The sequence below is a fragment of the Salvia hispanica genome, chromosome 5 (assembly GCF_029641045.1).
Source record: "Salvia hispanica isolate PSC_SH4W2 chromosome 5, Shi_PSC_v1, whole genome shotgun sequence".
NCBI lineage: Eukaryota > Viridiplantae > Streptophyta > Magnoliopsida > Lamiales > Lamiaceae > Salvia > Salvia hispanica.
Window position 1 is genome coordinate 44619400 of NC_142696.1, and position 17135 is coordinate 44636534.

Consider the following 17135-nt stretch of genomic DNA (forward strand, 5'->3'; position numbering starts at 1 on the left):
ATATATTAATTGTAGCAAGAAAATTCAAAGTGACAAGATTTGTAGTCTAGATTCTCTATTTTTATGTAGGAATTGGAAAATTGGTACTTTGGTAGTATCTTTCTTTTCTTGAAATTTTCACACCATGCACCTAAGTAAAAACATTAAAATTATGAATTTAGTTGAATAATCTGTAGGTTCACGAAACATTAATTAGAGAATGCCCAAAAAAATAAGTATCCTAATCAAGGCAAAAACTTGCTAGGGTAGAATAGGGGATGCCAAAAAAAATCACTATGTATATAGTTCTATGTTATATCCATGTACGTATTAGCTAATATTAAAAATAGTAAGAGCTGGTAAAGCATCACGAGAGTGAGATATAAATTAACACTACACGATTTCTGTAACTTTTAATTTTGTGAAGAAAGATTCGAGTTTCAAGCAATTCTTGAAAGTCTAAACAAACTTGTATATGTATACTTCCTAATTAAGTTGATTGTCTTTAGTTATAGATTTGCCAATGTCAAACCTACCTCTTGAGCCCCACTAGAAGAAGTGATCGATAGTTAATTAGGGTTTCCTCGCTAATATGTATGTATATCTACTATTCCACTTAATTGGATGACAAGGTAATTATATCTATCTATAGATATATTTTGTAAGAAATATTTTTCTATTATGGACTCCAAACTATAATTACAACTATAATGTATTGCCACAAAACTTCTCAACTACTATACATTACTATAAGTTAATTCAGTAATACACTTCTCGAATTTAACTATACTCTCTATTTGTGATCGAATTCTGATTTGGATTAGCTTAGCTGGTGATGGGACAAAAGGCAAGTGACCCTTTTTATTTATGTCTCTGCATTTTCTTCTAATTGTTTGTATTATAACTAATTAATAAAATCAAATTCATTGCACTTGGACCAAACTGAGTAGTTTATTTAATATATCTCATAGTATGATAAAATGATGAATAAAAACAGTGTGACATGCATCATCCAATTTTACATTGATAAAGTTTATAATTTTAGCAATTAAAATTCTAAAAATCAAATAAATTTTAACTCATAGTATGTTTAATCCGAAAAAGTTTCGTCCTAACCTTTTGAATAAAGGAAGCTTGCCTAGAACCAAAAACTGCCGAAGACACAATTGATTTTTCAGCCATGCTAATCATCGTGATTAAGGAAATTCCAATTCAAACAAAGATAAAAAAAATACTTAAAACCGAATTAACATGCCCCTAAATATTAGTATCACATGCAATGCATGGTAGGTTATTCTTAAATTTATCCACTAACTTTGACTCTGTAATGATAGTTTATATCGAATTTAAAATTATACTCCCTCCATAAATGAGCAAATGTTCGTGTTTTTAGAAACATTAAACGTTAGAATATTTTAAATCCTACTTTTACACACTCCACTTTAATTAGTTGTATAATATATAGTAGTAGTAATAAACCTGAGTGGAATAATGAGTTAATGTAATAAAAAATTCATTTACTAAAAATAGTAGGTAAAATTCTATGAGAAATCCTAAAATAACAATGAAACTCAAGTAGCCCAAGTCAATAACTTTGTGCTTGTTTCTTGAAAATACATTACTTAAGTTACTTAAAATTTTTAATTTGAATTATCAAGTTAGTAGCAATAGATATATAACGGTTTATTTATAATATTTTTAAATTTGTGTGTGTTTATGTGTAAATTTGTACTACACACTATTCTCTTTCTCTCGTGATGTAGTAGTTATACTAGTTAGTAAGATTTCTTGGAGATCTTTCACATTGAAAGCAAATTAAGCTTAAAACTTTCAACGTCAATCACGCAAACATCCTCAACAATAATTCATCACCACCACGTAATGCTTCGGTGGGCCCACTTAACATGCAGTTAAAACATCTTATCGAAATTCATACTGCAAATGATTATATATAAATTCGTTGTATGTGGAATAGGTCTTACTTTTCGTTCATTATGTCGGTATCAAATTGTAATTTCAACTAAGATTACTATATTTAGTTAGAAAAGTAGTACTTATGAAGTTTGGAATTTGAACACAAATCGTACGAAGATTTTCTATTAATGTAATAATATAAGTGTTGGTATAAATACTCAAGTGTTGAACGACTAATCCTCTAGTAGAAATATTATCAAGGACATATATAATAGGAGTATATATATAATAGGTGTGAATGTTGATATATCTGGTGTCTAATTAAATGCAAATTTGCCACTTAATTTTCCAACAAATTCTGGTATACTGTCATAATAAGTGGTGTACGACAAGAAAATTAAAGCATAATTTCTTCTCCATATATCTGCAAGAAGTTAAGGTCAAGGACAAGGGAGTAAGGATGGCATCAAGTAAAGTTAGGTAAATACCACAGAAATTTAACTATTGGTAACTGAGATTATATAGTATGATGAAATTTCAATCATAAAATATTCGAAAGCATTAATGTTCAAAGCTGGCTAAGCACTAAACAGTGCTATATTTGCACATCGAAATTAATAATTTCGACTTTTGATATATATCTTGTGCATTACCAAATATTGCAATTTAATGGATAACCTATATATATTGTTTTTATGTTGGACTTTCAATGAATGATCCATTGATGCATATTATGAATGATTATAAACAGGGAAAAGCTATCTTGTCATAGGAATATATTTGTAATTTAAGATGGATAAAATAATAAATTGAAGTAGGTCCCACTAATCCAATTGCATATATATGTTCGGTTGCAGGATTTAATTTCTACCTTTGAGACATTGTGCCATGAATTAATAATTGAATATGTTCAGTTGCTAGCAATAAAAGGTAGCTATGTATAACTCGAAAAACAAGGGTAAACTCAATCATTTGATAGCTCAACTATCCTGCAACGGTCACATGCACCACATTCTTCACCCCAATCCCCACTCACTATAGCTAATAATCAAGGCTCCACAAATTAATACGTCTACTAGTACTATTTTCAAATATCTCAGCATTATTAAAGTTTTCTTTTCATTTCCTAAGATAAAACAAGTGTTCATTACAGACGATTGCTTATGGGGAAAACCCTAGTACTACTAAAAACAATGATAATAGTTATGCATAATTAATTGACGTCGACACAGTGATTAATTTATACTAATTAGAAGGGTTCTTTTTTATCCTATTCCATTTTTTATTGTCATAAGTGATAAGATCTATAGTACGAATTTTTAATTTTAAAAATTTGACTTGAGTTTGGATTTCATTGACCCATGAGTCAATCTTCCACAGTCCTAAAAAAATCCCAAAATACCTTTAGAAATCCTTCCAAATGTCTTTCTAATGATACATGAATCCAAATCAATTTGTAACAACCCATATATTTTTAGGGCTCATTTTAAATGGGTAATCATATGATAATGAGTTGTTGCAATCGAACGAGACCATACGCAATTAATCATAAAAAGCATAACCCCTAAGTAAAAAGAAAAGAGAAGTTGGGTAACTTGTGTTGATAGTGTGAAGAAGAGAATAAGAAACTCGGAAAAAAAATGATGTTGATCGAGCGACAAATGAAATCCATTGGGTCCCTTTTAGTGTTCCCATTTTCACTTCACTTTCTTCTCCCTAGTTATGTCCGCAACCATCTCTCTCTCATTTTCTCTCTCTCTCACACACACACACAAATTTACTTATATAAATACCCCACTCATGCAAGAATCTCCTTATAAAACCAAACTCTGCTTCTTCTCTAACAAAGCCAATCACTCTACAAAATTAGGTAGTTGTATGTATGTATAGCATGGCGGATGTGGAGTACCAAAACAAGGCATGCAACAACGCGCCCTTAAAGCTCTTCGGCTTCCACGTCACCGAAGACCAAGAAGACTCTAGGGCGCCCCCGGGCGGGGCAGCGGACGGCCGCAAATACGAGTGCCAATACTGCTGCCGCGAGTTCGCCAACTCGCAGGCCCTCGGCGGCCACCAAAACGCCCACAAAAAGGAGCGCCAGCAGCTCAAGCGCGCCCAAATGCTCGCCACGCGCACCGCCGGCGCCTCCTACCTGCGCAACCCCATCATCTCCGCCTTCTCCCCTCCCGCCCACCTCCTCCCCCCCTCCTCCGCCGCCTGGGTCTACGGCCCGCGCCCCCCGGCCCCCTTCCACGTGTCGCACGGCTGCGTCTTCTCCTCCTCCCCCACCGCCCGGGCCCCACTGGACTCCACTATTGGGCCTTCGCAGCCCCTCATGGCCCACGATGGGCCTTCGCTGAGTAGATTTTCCAGCGATGGGCCCAGTTTCGACGATGCGTTTGGGCTGGATCTCCATCTCAGCTTGGCTCCAGCCGAGCCGTGACTATGAAGAGGATTTTCTCTACATTTTTTTTTTTAGATTTATTTTTCTTCGCACACATTGATTATTTCTGTAATTTGGGTCCAGCATTGTAGAGTATGTCACTCGAATTGGATGGATGTACATACGTTGTATGACTAGCTAGAATTATTATGGTTTTTGATGTGTTGAATAAGTAGTAGCCAATATAGAAAAGAAGACACGGCACAATGATTTATTTTCATGATCTAGACAAGATTATTAACCACTTCACTAAGATGTTAGCCCCACAAAGTGAGACTCTTTGGGTTTAGTCATGATTGACATCATTATTATTTTAGACTATTTATTTCCACCTAGAAAAACAACAGTGTACGTAGGGGTTTCAAGCTTTAATTATGCAAAATTTAAGCCATTTTTAGTTTATCTCTATGTTTCCATATTTGTCAAGTTTAATTATACAAGAGTACGTACCATCGAAATTTAAGTAGATTTAGGTAGTAGTATTTGGGATGAGAGTGTTGCTTAAAATATTTGAAGATCTCATTGGATGCTTACGAATGGGTAATTTAGTAATGTGGCCGGCTTAATTAAATATAATTAAGTTGAATATTTGAACAACTAGTTGAAATTTGAGAAGAAAAAAAGGTCAGATTTAGTTGGGAAAACGGACACCCAGGAAAGTATGTAGGTGAGAAGCCAATGAAATGTGAGTTTAAGGAAGCTTACGTGTAACCACGAAAACAAGTTAATGCATTCCAAGAATGAAGCACCTAAAAGTCTAATCTGTCTGCCCCACTTAGTTTTTTCTAATTACTCTCTCCGTCCCATATAATTTGGGACACTTTGACCCGGCACGGGTTTTAAGAAATCTAATGGGAAGTGAGTTTAAAAAGTTGATAGGATATGAGTCCTACTTCTAAAGTATTAGTTTTATATAAAATGTGAGTAGGAATGAGTTAGTGGAATGTAGGGCCCACTACCAAAAATGGTAAAAATGAAATGAGACAAATTATGTGGGACGGTCCGAAATGGAATATTGGATCGAATTATCTGGGATGGAGGGAGTATTTTTTAGTAAAAATGAAGCGAAAATGGTTAAAAATGGCACCTTCTTTTCGGTGCAAGTACAGCTTTACAAATTGTTGGTGTGGCGTACGTAAGTCGGTGCTTTCGCATTGCATGCTCTAGATTTATGTTGGCTTTAATTTTTTTGAAATCAGGTTAGTATATAGTAGTACTAGTATATATCTATATACACATTGGGCCTTTCAATTATGATGATTATTTGTGATTAAAGATTATATCTAATTTTATCTCATGTTTAGTAGTCTTTTTTATCAAAAATTCGACTCATGACAAATTGACAATGTATACACAATGGCATCCTCCAACAACGATTGATTATCTCACTTTTCACTTTCACCCTTATAATAATTAATTTAATCATAAACAAACCCATATTAATTAGTTTATTATATATTGCATGTATATCACTATTATTTTGCCTGACAATTTGAACGCTCCTATAAATATAGTACAGTACTATATATTATGAATAGAATATTAACTAGTACACGATTTAAAAGCGGAGCACAATTTTCTGGAATTAATCTTCTATAATACTAGTATATAGTGGTCCAAGAACATCAATTTCTCATGCATATTGATATATAGATAGAGTGAAACTCATTTAGGATCAGTTAATTAATTTCTCAATTAGTTATTCCCATTTCCATGCGTGATAGTACTATTTTTTTCATCAAATGCTTCCACTGTGAAGAGGAAAAGATGACACCATATCCATGAATTAGGATGTACAAGCAAACACACACATATGATATAGTATAAATATTAATGTTATGCGTATATTCTATGGGAGCATCATTATTTAAAATCGTTCACATTTAATCAATATTAGCATTATCTGTTTTGTGGAGTATATAATTCGAAAAAACTGAATTAAAAAAAACAGCATTATCTGTTTTGTTTAATATCTTGAGTTTAGAAATTATTCATTTTCTCTACATCAAATAATTGAATAAAAGAACAAACCGAGCTTTGTTTTTTTTACGTAATTTGTAAAATTAATAATGTCACTAATAAATTTTTTATATCATTAAAATTAAATTAAATGTATACAACCAAACAAGGATAAATAATATTGATGTGGTCTAAACAAGAGAATTGTGTAAGGATGATGTTCACAAAATATATAAATAACATAACACTTATCAACATTATATAATGGTAATATGGTTGAGTAGTAATGAGAATAAGTAGGGACATGATTAGATTTGAAATTATTGTAAGGGGACTACAAGAGAATATGTAGCAATTAAGTAGAAGGGATTTGCTTAGATTGTATGCCTTTTTCATGTCTTTTTAAAAGATTTTCGTATGACATTAATTAATGAGCCGATCTAGGTGAAAAAGCAGCACAACACAATCTGATACTCTTGCAGACTTGTGGACTTTGGAAATTCTTTATTTTCGTCTATCCTAACTCGTAAGATTTTTTTGACACAACGTGATTGTTGGGGAAGGAAAATTTCACCAATTCCATATTTATCCCACTGAAATTAAACGTACTACCAGCTGTAACTTGGGGCCCTATAGTTGCTCCCCATTATTATTTCCCCCTAATCTAATCAATGTTGAATTGATGTGTGGACATCCATCTCATGTAAAATCAATCAAAAAACACGAGAGAGAGAATCTATGTACAAATATAGAGTAAACAATATTTATTCCAACGGTGTGAAAATATTTATAGAGAGGTTAGCTTTTGTCTGCATGAAACTGAGGCAACATGACCTTGTCATTTATGCCCAAATTTATTTTCAAGTAATACATGAAATTAAGATCGAGTTTGAATCAATGCACAATTATTATCTTTGCATGGTAAATATCTGTCGGTTTCTATTATATTTGCATCATAATGTAGAAATTGAAGTCAATATAATTTTGCGTATGCATTGGGCTAACAATAAAGTAACTAAAAGCAAAGAAAAATCACACCTTTTTATTGTTCTCGTCTAGCACAATATACACTGAAATTTTCAAAAGGTATAACACATCTTAAATTGTTTTTTTTTAAAATAAATTAATGATGAAACTATAATTTTACTACAATCGTATTCATTTACTAGGACATACTTTGCTGGATATGCTTACATATTAATAGGTCCGTTTGTTATATTTGGGATCATGTCATGACAAGCATCAAGTTGATGTATAATGATGAACTAATATGCTAAGTCAAGGAAAAATAAAATGTAGCCAATCACATGATCTGTTCCCAATAAAATATAATTGCATGTGTACCCTAATCAAGATTGCACTGTCAAGGACAAATTAGAGTGTTTTTTGGGGGAGTAAATTATGGCATTGATATTGGATCAGATTCCTAGGAGTTGTAATGCTTAATTCAAAATTAGCATAAAATGGCAGTAATGATTTCTATTTTTTTTGTTTGATAATGGATTTGATAATGACAATACGCTAGCTATTTTAGCACTTACCCAAATTTAATTGAAAACGAGCCGCCCCACTATGGAGTTGCCCATGATCTAGTGTTATTACATCATGTTATTCACTTATAAAACATTTATGAGGTTTTGAACTTCATGTTTTTATGCAAGATTGTCGGAATCATTTATGCGTTCATGGGCTTGAAATTATTGTACCAAAAATTCAAAATTACATCTATATATGTCATATTTAGATTCTTAGTTAAACCATTTAAGGTTAGAGAGAATGGGGGATAAATACGTAAATAGAAATTATTGTGCGTTTGTGGGTTATATTTCAATCCATTGCATTGGTTTGCCTAAAGAAATCATAACAGTGAATGATATATCATAAATACGAAATATTGAAAGCAACTTGATGATTCTTGAATGATATGTGGGCATGAATCATGATTGTACCTCCATACTATGAAGACTCGTGAAGAGGACCCCTACGTGAGATCTTAAACAATCGCCCTCAGCTGCATTTACTGTTTTGCCTACACACATTCAGTATTAATTTCTCTACTAGTAGGAGAATTAGACATGTGCAAAATACTAGGGTTCGATCTGTTATTCTAATTTTTCTTTAGCTACTCACAATCGCCACTCAAGAAATAAAATGAGCTCATGTGTAGATTATTGTGCAAAAGCCTAGATCAACTGTTTAGTTTGGTAAGGTAGATAACTCGTCTAGAGATAAAACATAAAATTTCATTCATAGATGAGTTATTTACTCTACCAAACATATTATCCTCTCAAAATTTCAAACTTAAAATTAAAATTAAATAGCCCCTACTGAAATAATTTTCTGGCCTTTAAGCACGTCAATACTATCAAGAAAGGGAAATTTGGGAAGAAATAAAATTGATGGTGTTTATGTATCAGAGCTTCAATAATGCATAAAGTAAGAGCTCTTAATTTTCTTAGACAAGGTCAACAGAAAAGTAGATGAAGTAGAATTATTATAGAGTTGCAGGCCCACTAACGGGTGTAGTGTATAGCCCAAGCCTGCCACAGAACTGGGACATAAAAAGATTTCTTTTACAATCAGTTAGTAAGCCCATATACGCTCTAATTGGCCCAATGTAGTCATTTTCATTTTAATCACTTAAAATCTCAGCTAAAAAATACTAGTAACGGTAGAAGAAATCGGCTACTACAAAAGAAAAGATAACTTAAAAGTTTACTCCCTCTCCGTCGTACTATAAGTCGTACTATAAGAGGCTTCTTGGTACGATGGAATAAAATAGTGGAATGGAATGTGATTCCTACTTCCATTCTATTCATTTGCTTGGTATGATGGAATGAATGTGTGAATGAATAAAAATGCAAAGGAAATCCAAGAAAATTGACATTTCATTCCTATCTTTATTCAATTCCAACAGTTATTCCATTCCACCCTCATTCCATTTCATCCTACCAAGTATGACAGAGACACGTGCTGTCATTTGAATTCATCTCAAAATAAAAGTCATATTTCAATTTTACCATAAATAGTAAGTAGGTCTCATATTCTACTAACCCACTTCACTTACAGTGTATTAATACTATAAAACTAATATAAAAAAATAGATTATATATTCTACTAACTTTTCCAATCTATTATCTTATATATCTTAAAGCCCGTGCCCAAACGTAACTCCTATTATGGGACGAAATATACTGATATTCTTTCCGTCCCATAAAATTTGAATGAATTTCTTTTTTTCATCAGTCGCATAAAAATAATTTATACGTATTTATTTATTGAAATATTTTCTTCTGCAATTTTACTTAATTATTTTTGGGCAGTGTGTCATCTACATAATTATTTCAAGTATGTTAAGTTAAAACTTAAAACTCGTACTAATTGACTTTCTAATTTTGACCCTTGCTTCCCAAGCAAAAACAGTAGTATTAAAAATTTAAAATTAAGCAGCAGAATTTGTAAAAATTCCGGTGTAGCTAGGGTTTTAAATCCAGGTCATATAAATTACTCCAATTTGCTTGGTATCAGTAAGAATTAGGGAGAAATTACAGTTGAGCTGAAGCAATGGTGGGGAAGAACGCAACTGAAAGCAGCGGCGGCGACGACACACTGGATTTGTTTCTGAAGATTGGGCTGGATGAAAGGACGGCGAAGAACACCGTCGCTAACAATAAGGTCACGGCCAATCTCACCGCCGTCATTCATGAGGTATTTCTGCGTTTTTGCCGAATTGCGATTATGATGAGTGGAGTGTGAATTATAGTGTTGTTTTCTGTTTGTGCATGTCGAATTTGTGATATTTAGTTGAGGTCTCTGCCTTTTGTTTTGGATTTATGTAGCAATTTCTAATTGAATCTGAGATATGATTTGGATTGTGTTTGTGTATTTTATTAGTGATCGAATGTTTTATTTTTTGCATGTGGTGTTCTTTCATTTTAGAAGATGTTTGAGGAAAACCTTGGTTCATTTCGGTTTAGCTATGCATCTTGATTATCTATCAATAATTTTGAGAAATTATGCCGATCACCAATAGTGCGGACTTCATCTGAAAACTTTTTGATACATGCTTTTATTGGATGTAATAGAGTTATACTCCCTTTGTCCCTTAACAATTAGTAGAACTTTTGAGGGGGGTTAATGCACAATTGGTCATGTAAGAGAGAGATTCCGTCCCTTAAAAGTAGGAACTTTTTTTTTGGGGTGGGTTGGGAGGTTAATGCACAATCGGTAAAGTATAAGAGAGATATAAAAAAAGTGATTGAAGTATTGTAAGTGGAGAAAAAAAGTTTCCTAAAATAGAAAGTGCATAATTTCAAGGAGCGGACTAAAATGTAAATGTATATTGGTTGGCATTGGGAGATTGTTTTTGTGCTGATTAGGAAATGGAGATAAGGTATAGTCATGTCATTTTGAATTCTTACACTCCCTCTGTCAACCAACCAAGAGTGTGCAACAATTGACTTGTTAAATGCCCACGTAAACTATGCAAATTTCCCTTTGTGGGCATGTCAACTTATACCTCATAATACTCTTTATTTACAAAAAACCTGCCCATCTCCAATGTTGCACGGTACCCATGGAAGGAGTATTTTTTACGATTCATTTTTTCACTTTGCGCAAGATTTGAATATATGTGGATTTTAACTGTTAAGTTCTGTTTAAAATGCTATTGTAAGCTCTCATACAAGTTAGCTTGTTTTTAAGTTCACCTCTATATTTGTTGCAGGCAGCTGTGATTGATGGGTGTGATCGGACAGTTGGGAATCTACTTTATACAGTATGAACATGATTTAGTATTGATAAATACCTTTAACGTTGCTGCATTTCAGTTTTCCATATGCGGGTTGTAGCCCTCTATTTCTTTACTGAGATGGACATTCAAACATGAAAAGATATGATACCATTTCTTGGCAGGTTGCTACGAAGTTCCCAACAAATGCTCTTGTACATCGGCCTACATTGCTCAAATATATTACGTCATTAAAGGTCTAAAGCTCATATGTTTTATGCATTTTCACAAGGGGTTTAAGCTTGAATAGTTAATTTTCAGTATGCCTGCTGTTAATCAGTGTTTCTTACTCTTACAGATTAAAATTCCCGCCCAGTTAGAAGCTGCCTTTTTATTTCTCACTACTATTGCTTCTGACAACTTGAAGATTGATGACTTTGAAGCTGCTTGTGGTGTTGGTATGATCCAAAACTATGATTCTCTGTGGATGACTAGATTTAATAATATATTTATTTAAAAGTTTAAATCTGAGTTGGATTGTGGGCTATATGATCTTTTCAAAGAATATTCTGAACCTTCCTATCATTTCCTCCTTAATTATTTTGATTTCCTAGCTATTATGTTAAAAACTTAAATATGAATCATTTTTGTAACCATCTGGACCATTATGGTTGAGTGCGATTCTTCTATATGCTAAATGGTTAATAATTAATTACTAGTAATATATAAATGTCTAGTCCTAAAAAGTGTATCTTGTCTTATGCAGGAGTTGAGGTTTCTGAGGAAGATATTGAAAAATCTGTGGATGAGATTTTTGAAGAGAATAAAGCTGTTATTTTGGAGCAGCGGTACCGAACAAATGGTTGGTAATTCCATATTTCAAAATGGACCTAATTTATTTGATATATGCTAATGGAATAATATGTCCTTGTATGTGGTGCTTATTTGTTGCTTAAGTAGTGCAGGAACTTTGTACTTGAACTAGTATAGACTTTGTTATTCGCAATTTCGCATGATGATTATGTTTTACAGAACTTACTTATATGGGCATTCCTGGATAGTTGACTTTATCATTATGAAGACCTGTCCAGTTTGGCTCAATTTTTACCATTATGATGGTAATTTGTGTATTAATCAACTATATAAATACAGTTGGTGAACTATTTGCTCACGTGAGAAAGAAACAGCCATGGGCAGATCCAAAGGTTGTCAAGGTAATATTGACAGGTGCTAGCGTTCTCCACAAATTAGCAAAACAGCATTAACATTTTTATACATGTACTGTCTTATTTATTTTTCTGACCTGCTCAACTTCTGCCACCAGAAAATCATTGATACCAATTTATATGTCCTGCTTGGGGAAAGAACAGCTGCAGACAATGAGAAGCCTGTGAAAAAGAAAAAAGAGAAGCCTGTTAAAGCAGAGGTGAGTCTTTTGAATATATGCACTCCTTTACTGTGGAGTGTATTTTTGGTTCTTATAAATAGCCACATTTCTCACATTGCATTTCTTCTCTCTTGTCTTATTGCCAGACAGATAGTTCAGCCGTACGAAATTATAGTTTGTTCAGTATGATATTAATTATGAAATTGTAGTATGACACTAGGTTTCTATATCTTGTCTTTTGTGTTACCAGGAGAAAGCAGTTCTTGTTGAGACAGCTCCAGAAAAACCAACTGAAGAAGAAATCAATCCGTTTTTAATATTTCCTTCACCTGATCAGAACTTTAAGGTAGTATTTCAATTTTCTTTCTATGAGTTGCTTTCGTCTCATTTGGTGAGCTTACTTTTTGGATATCTGAATGGGAAAATTAATTTTTGGATCATGCTAAAAGTTGCACTAATTTTTCGGTGATAAGTTCGGCCTTAAATTATTCCACTGCTAACCTTTCCCTATGATTTATTTTGATGACATTGTCGCCCTATTTTGTTCGTCTCCAGGTACATACTGAAATATATTTCAGCGATCGTCCGGTGCTTAGAGCCTGCAATTCAAAGGAAATTTTAGACAAACATTTGAAGGTCACAGGTGGGAAAGTACACACACGCTTTCCTCCTGAGCCAAATGGGTATCTACATATAGGTCATGCCAAGGTAATAAAAGGCTAATATCTAGCATATCTCACTGCATTTATTATGGACATTTCTCTCAATTCTTATTTGTTAACTCTATAGGCTATGTTTGTGGACTTTGGCCTGGCTAAGGAGCGAGGTGGAGGCTGCTATCTCAGGTCTGCTTTTATACTAATTGTCATAAGAGGCCCTTTTGCTTTATCGGACATATAAAACAATAGTTTTCGTGGTCAAGAATTAGCACTATCTTGATTACCTTTAAGATATCGCACTTTATATGTTAAAATTGAGATTTATTTTCTTCTAACCATTAAATGATACATAGATTTGATGACACGAATCCAGAAGCTGAGAAAAAAGAATATATTGATCACATTGAAGAGATTGTGGGATGGATGGGCTGGGAACCCTTTAAGGTATAATTCCTTACCCATATGGTTGACACTCTAGTGGACATCGTCTAATATGTGTCTGAAAATTTCAGATCACCTACACTAGTGATTATTTCCAGGAGCTCTATGAACTAGCAGTGGAGCTGATACGTCGTGGCCATGCTTATGTTGATCATCAGGTGGGTTCTTGTTTGGACACTCATGATTTTCATTGTCTAGATCCAAATTGAATATTTTGTTCAGTTATCTAATTTTGCCTTTTTTAAGTAAGCTATTCTAAAGTAAGGAATGTGCCTCTAAAGTTGAAATATTGAACTAATTTGATGTGTGATCATTTCTTGCTTTATGTGTTGCAGTGGTTGACAACAATTCTCTTTGTATGTTGCAGACACCTGATGAGATAAAAGAGTACAGGGAAAAGAAGATGAACAGTCCTTGGAGGGATAGACCAATTGAAGAATCTCTGAAATTGTTTGATGACATGAAGAAGGGGTTGCTTGAGGAAGGAAAAGCAACATTAAGAATGAAACAGGACATGCAGAGTGATAATTTCAATATGTATGATCTAATTGCTTATCGTATCAAGGTAAGTGTCATGACGCAAATGTTTTGTGATGCTAAAAAGGGATGCTAATGCGCTCTTACTTTCCACTGTTCAGTTCACACCTCATCCCCACGCAGGAGATAAATGGTGCATCTATCCAAGTTATGATTATGCTCATTGCATTGTTGATTCTCTTGAAAACATAACACATTCGGTCAGTAACTTTGTAGAATCACTTGATACTCAATACTTTCACAGTAATTATATGGGTGATAACTTTTTCTTATTCAACTGGGTTTCTTGTTGCCGGTCTCTTAGCAAGTAAAACAAGAGCATCGTTTTCCTGATTCTTTTTATCAGCATGATTATATAATTTTGATTGCTACATCTCATAGTAATATTTTTTGTGGTCAATCTTTTCATGCAGCTGTGCACACTTGAGTTTGAGACACGGCGTGCCTCATACTACTGGTTATTGGACGCACTGGGTCTCTACCAACCATATGTGTGGGAATATTCTCGATTGAATATTACCAATACAGTGATGTCAAAGCGTAAGGTGTGTTGAAGTATGGAGAGGCTTTGAGTGGGTAGTTCAATTCACAATTGAATCTGATCCTATCTTGCATGCTCTTGCAGTTAAATCGACTTGTGACAGAAAACTGGGTCGATGGTTGGGATGATCCTCGCCTTATGACTCTGGCTGGATTGAGACGTAGGGGCGTAACTTCAACTTCAATAAATGCTTTTGTTCGAGGAATTGGGATTACAAGAAGGTTGATTATCCGTTGAATGTATTCCACAATTTTATTTCTCCATGTTCTTTGATGATTGAGAAATAAAAAAATCTTGGTTCTGCAGTGATAATAGTTTAATACGCCTGAACCGCCTAGAGTACCATATAAGGGAGGAACTGAACAAAACAGCACCTCGGGCCATGGTTGTGCTAAACCCATTGAAGGTGTGCATCTTTCATGGGCATGCACATGTGTAAATTTTGCATACTGGAACATGGGTTTCATCCACCTTTTTTTGTATTTCAGGTTGTCATTACAAACATGGATTCTGCAGTCATGGATCTTGATGCCAAGAAATGGCCAGATGCTCCTGCAGATGATGCATCTTCTTTTTATAAGGTATAGCTTTGTGCCAAGAAATGGCCACATGCTCATGCCGATGATGCATCATCCAACCTGCTTTTATTAATTTTGCACGTGTCTACCTGTTATTGCTATTTCGTGATGGCTCTTTGACTCCTTTTATTCAGGTCCCTTTCTCTAAGGTTGTTTACATTGAACAATCTGATTTTCGTTTGAAAGATTCTAAAGATTACTATGGACTTGCTCCTGGGAAATCTGTCCTCCTTAGGTACCTCTTTCTGCAGTTACTCTTAAAGTTTTTTCGTAGCTTAGTATTTTCAGATGGCACTTAATTATGCTTCTCCATAATATAGGTATGCATTTCCTATAAAGTGCACAGAAGTGGTTTTAGGCGATGATAATGAGACCGTGCTTGAAATTCGTGCTGAGTATGATCCATCTAAGAAAAGCAAACCAAAGGTAAGCTTTAAATAATAGTGACGGCATGAATGGATGTTTAGATTTCTCGAATAATATTAAATTATTGACATTCTGTTCTACAGGGCGTTCTGCACTGGGTTTCAGAATCTTCACCAGGAGCTAATCCTCTTAAGGTGGAAGTTAGATTGTTCGAAAAACTATTCAATTCTGAGGTTGGGACTTCTTCATTATCTTTGAATAAACTTTTGACTTTTGCATAGCAGCATTGTGCACACTCACTGTTGTTTGGTATTGTGACCAGAATCCTGCCGAACTTGATGACTGGCTTAGCGATTTAAATCCACACTCGAAAGTAGTTATAGCGGATGCATACGCTGTGCCTTCTATCAAGAACGCTGCTGTTGGAGACAGTTTTCAGTTTGAAAGACTAGGTATGTGCCTCAATACAGCAACATTTCATCCTTGACCTAAACTACATAGATCCCAATCACACACATTAAATGTTATATACAGAGCAACCAAATATTAGCTGTAATGATCACCCCAACCAAAATAAATCCCAATCACTGCTTGTTGGAATCTTATCTCCGCCACTTCTGTGTGTTCTATGTTTAACTTAGTGATTTGTTCCCAAAATGAAATTGTTTTATCTTGAAAAATGAAATGATGACCAATGACATGCTACAAACTTGAACAGACAAAATATTGAAGGGCTTGGAAGACTTTGAACTCATAGTTTTGAAAGTCTTGGTCTTGGAACTCTAAAATTTTGTTTATATGTTATAGCTGAGTCATTTTCGTTTCACTCATCGTCCAGGCTACTTTGTTGTTGACCTGGACTCTTCTCCTGAGAAGCTCGTGTTTAACCGCACTGTAACATTGCGCGACAGTTATGGTAAGCAGGGGAGGTGAGTTTGGAAGGCCAAGTGTAGACGAAATGTATAAGCAAACACTATACACAAATACAAGTACAATACATTGTCTTATTTAGTAAAATCAAATTTCTGTTTTTTCAAAACTGACCATTGTGTGATTTTGTGTCGTTTATAATCCGGATGGTAAATGTATGTTTTGTAACTGTAGTTCGTAGTTTCAGTTGGTAAACTTCCTGTCACTGATGTTTTTCCACTACACCTTTGTACTTGAGTTCGTTATAAACTACTTTTACATAATGTGACATAGTGACTCAATGGTTACAATCTACTAGAATTTAGGGTTTCTTTTGTAGATAGTCAGATAGATAGTTGTGGACCTGTACTCTATACTCTACATCCTATCTTGTTCAGAAAGAGAGAGATGTGACTTTCAGCATTGCAGAAAATATACACTGTGATTGGTGACCACTGGAGATGAAGGAGGTTAGGCTGTTACTGGCAGCAAAGAAAGAAAATAGTAGTAATGCATTTGAATTGATTAGGTTTGATAAGTGCCCTTTCATTTCGAGGGACCGACAACAGTGAAAAAGCAAATAATTGAACCATTTTTTTCTTGGAAATCTATATTGCAAATTTTTAGGCTAAAAGGCTAAATCTATAGTGGGATGCTGACATATATAGTACTATATCGGAGTAGAAGGTAGTA

The 17135-nt window shown here is 34.2% G+C and overlaps 1 protein-coding gene and 1 pseudogene across 1 annotated transcript; both read left to right on the forward strand.

Moving 5' to 3' along the window:
- Nucleotides 1–3657: 3657 nt before the first annotated feature.
- On the forward strand, nucleotides 3658–4589 carry LOC125190788 (zinc finger protein GIS3 pseudogene; annotated as a pseudogene).
- A 5159-nt stretch (nucleotides 4590–9748) lies between these two features.
- On the forward strand, nucleotides 9749–16726 carry OVA9 (glutamine-tRNA ligase, putative / glutaminyl-tRNA synthetase, putative / GlnRS). Its single transcript, XM_048087522.2, has 23 exons — nucleotides 9749–10003; nucleotides 11022–11072; nucleotides 11210–11281; nucleotides 11383–11482; nucleotides 11791–11886; nucleotides 12177–12238; nucleotides 12349–12450; nucleotides 12662–12757; nucleotides 12967–13119; nucleotides 13201–13256; nucleotides 13424–13514; nucleotides 13583–13669; nucleotides 13879–14076; nucleotides 14150–14248; nucleotides 14462–14593; nucleotides 14674–14810; nucleotides 14896–14995; nucleotides 15078–15170; nucleotides 15302–15402; nucleotides 15488–15593; nucleotides 15677–15766; nucleotides 15856–15985; nucleotides 16372–16726. Exons 1-23 carry the CDS (start codon nucleotides 9860–9862, stop codon nucleotides 16464–16466), a joined length of 2391 nt encoding a protein of 796 aa, XP_047943479.1. The 5' UTR covers nucleotides 9749–9859; the 3' UTR covers nucleotides 16467–16726.
- The last annotated feature ends 409 nt before the right edge of the window (nucleotides 16727–17135 follow it).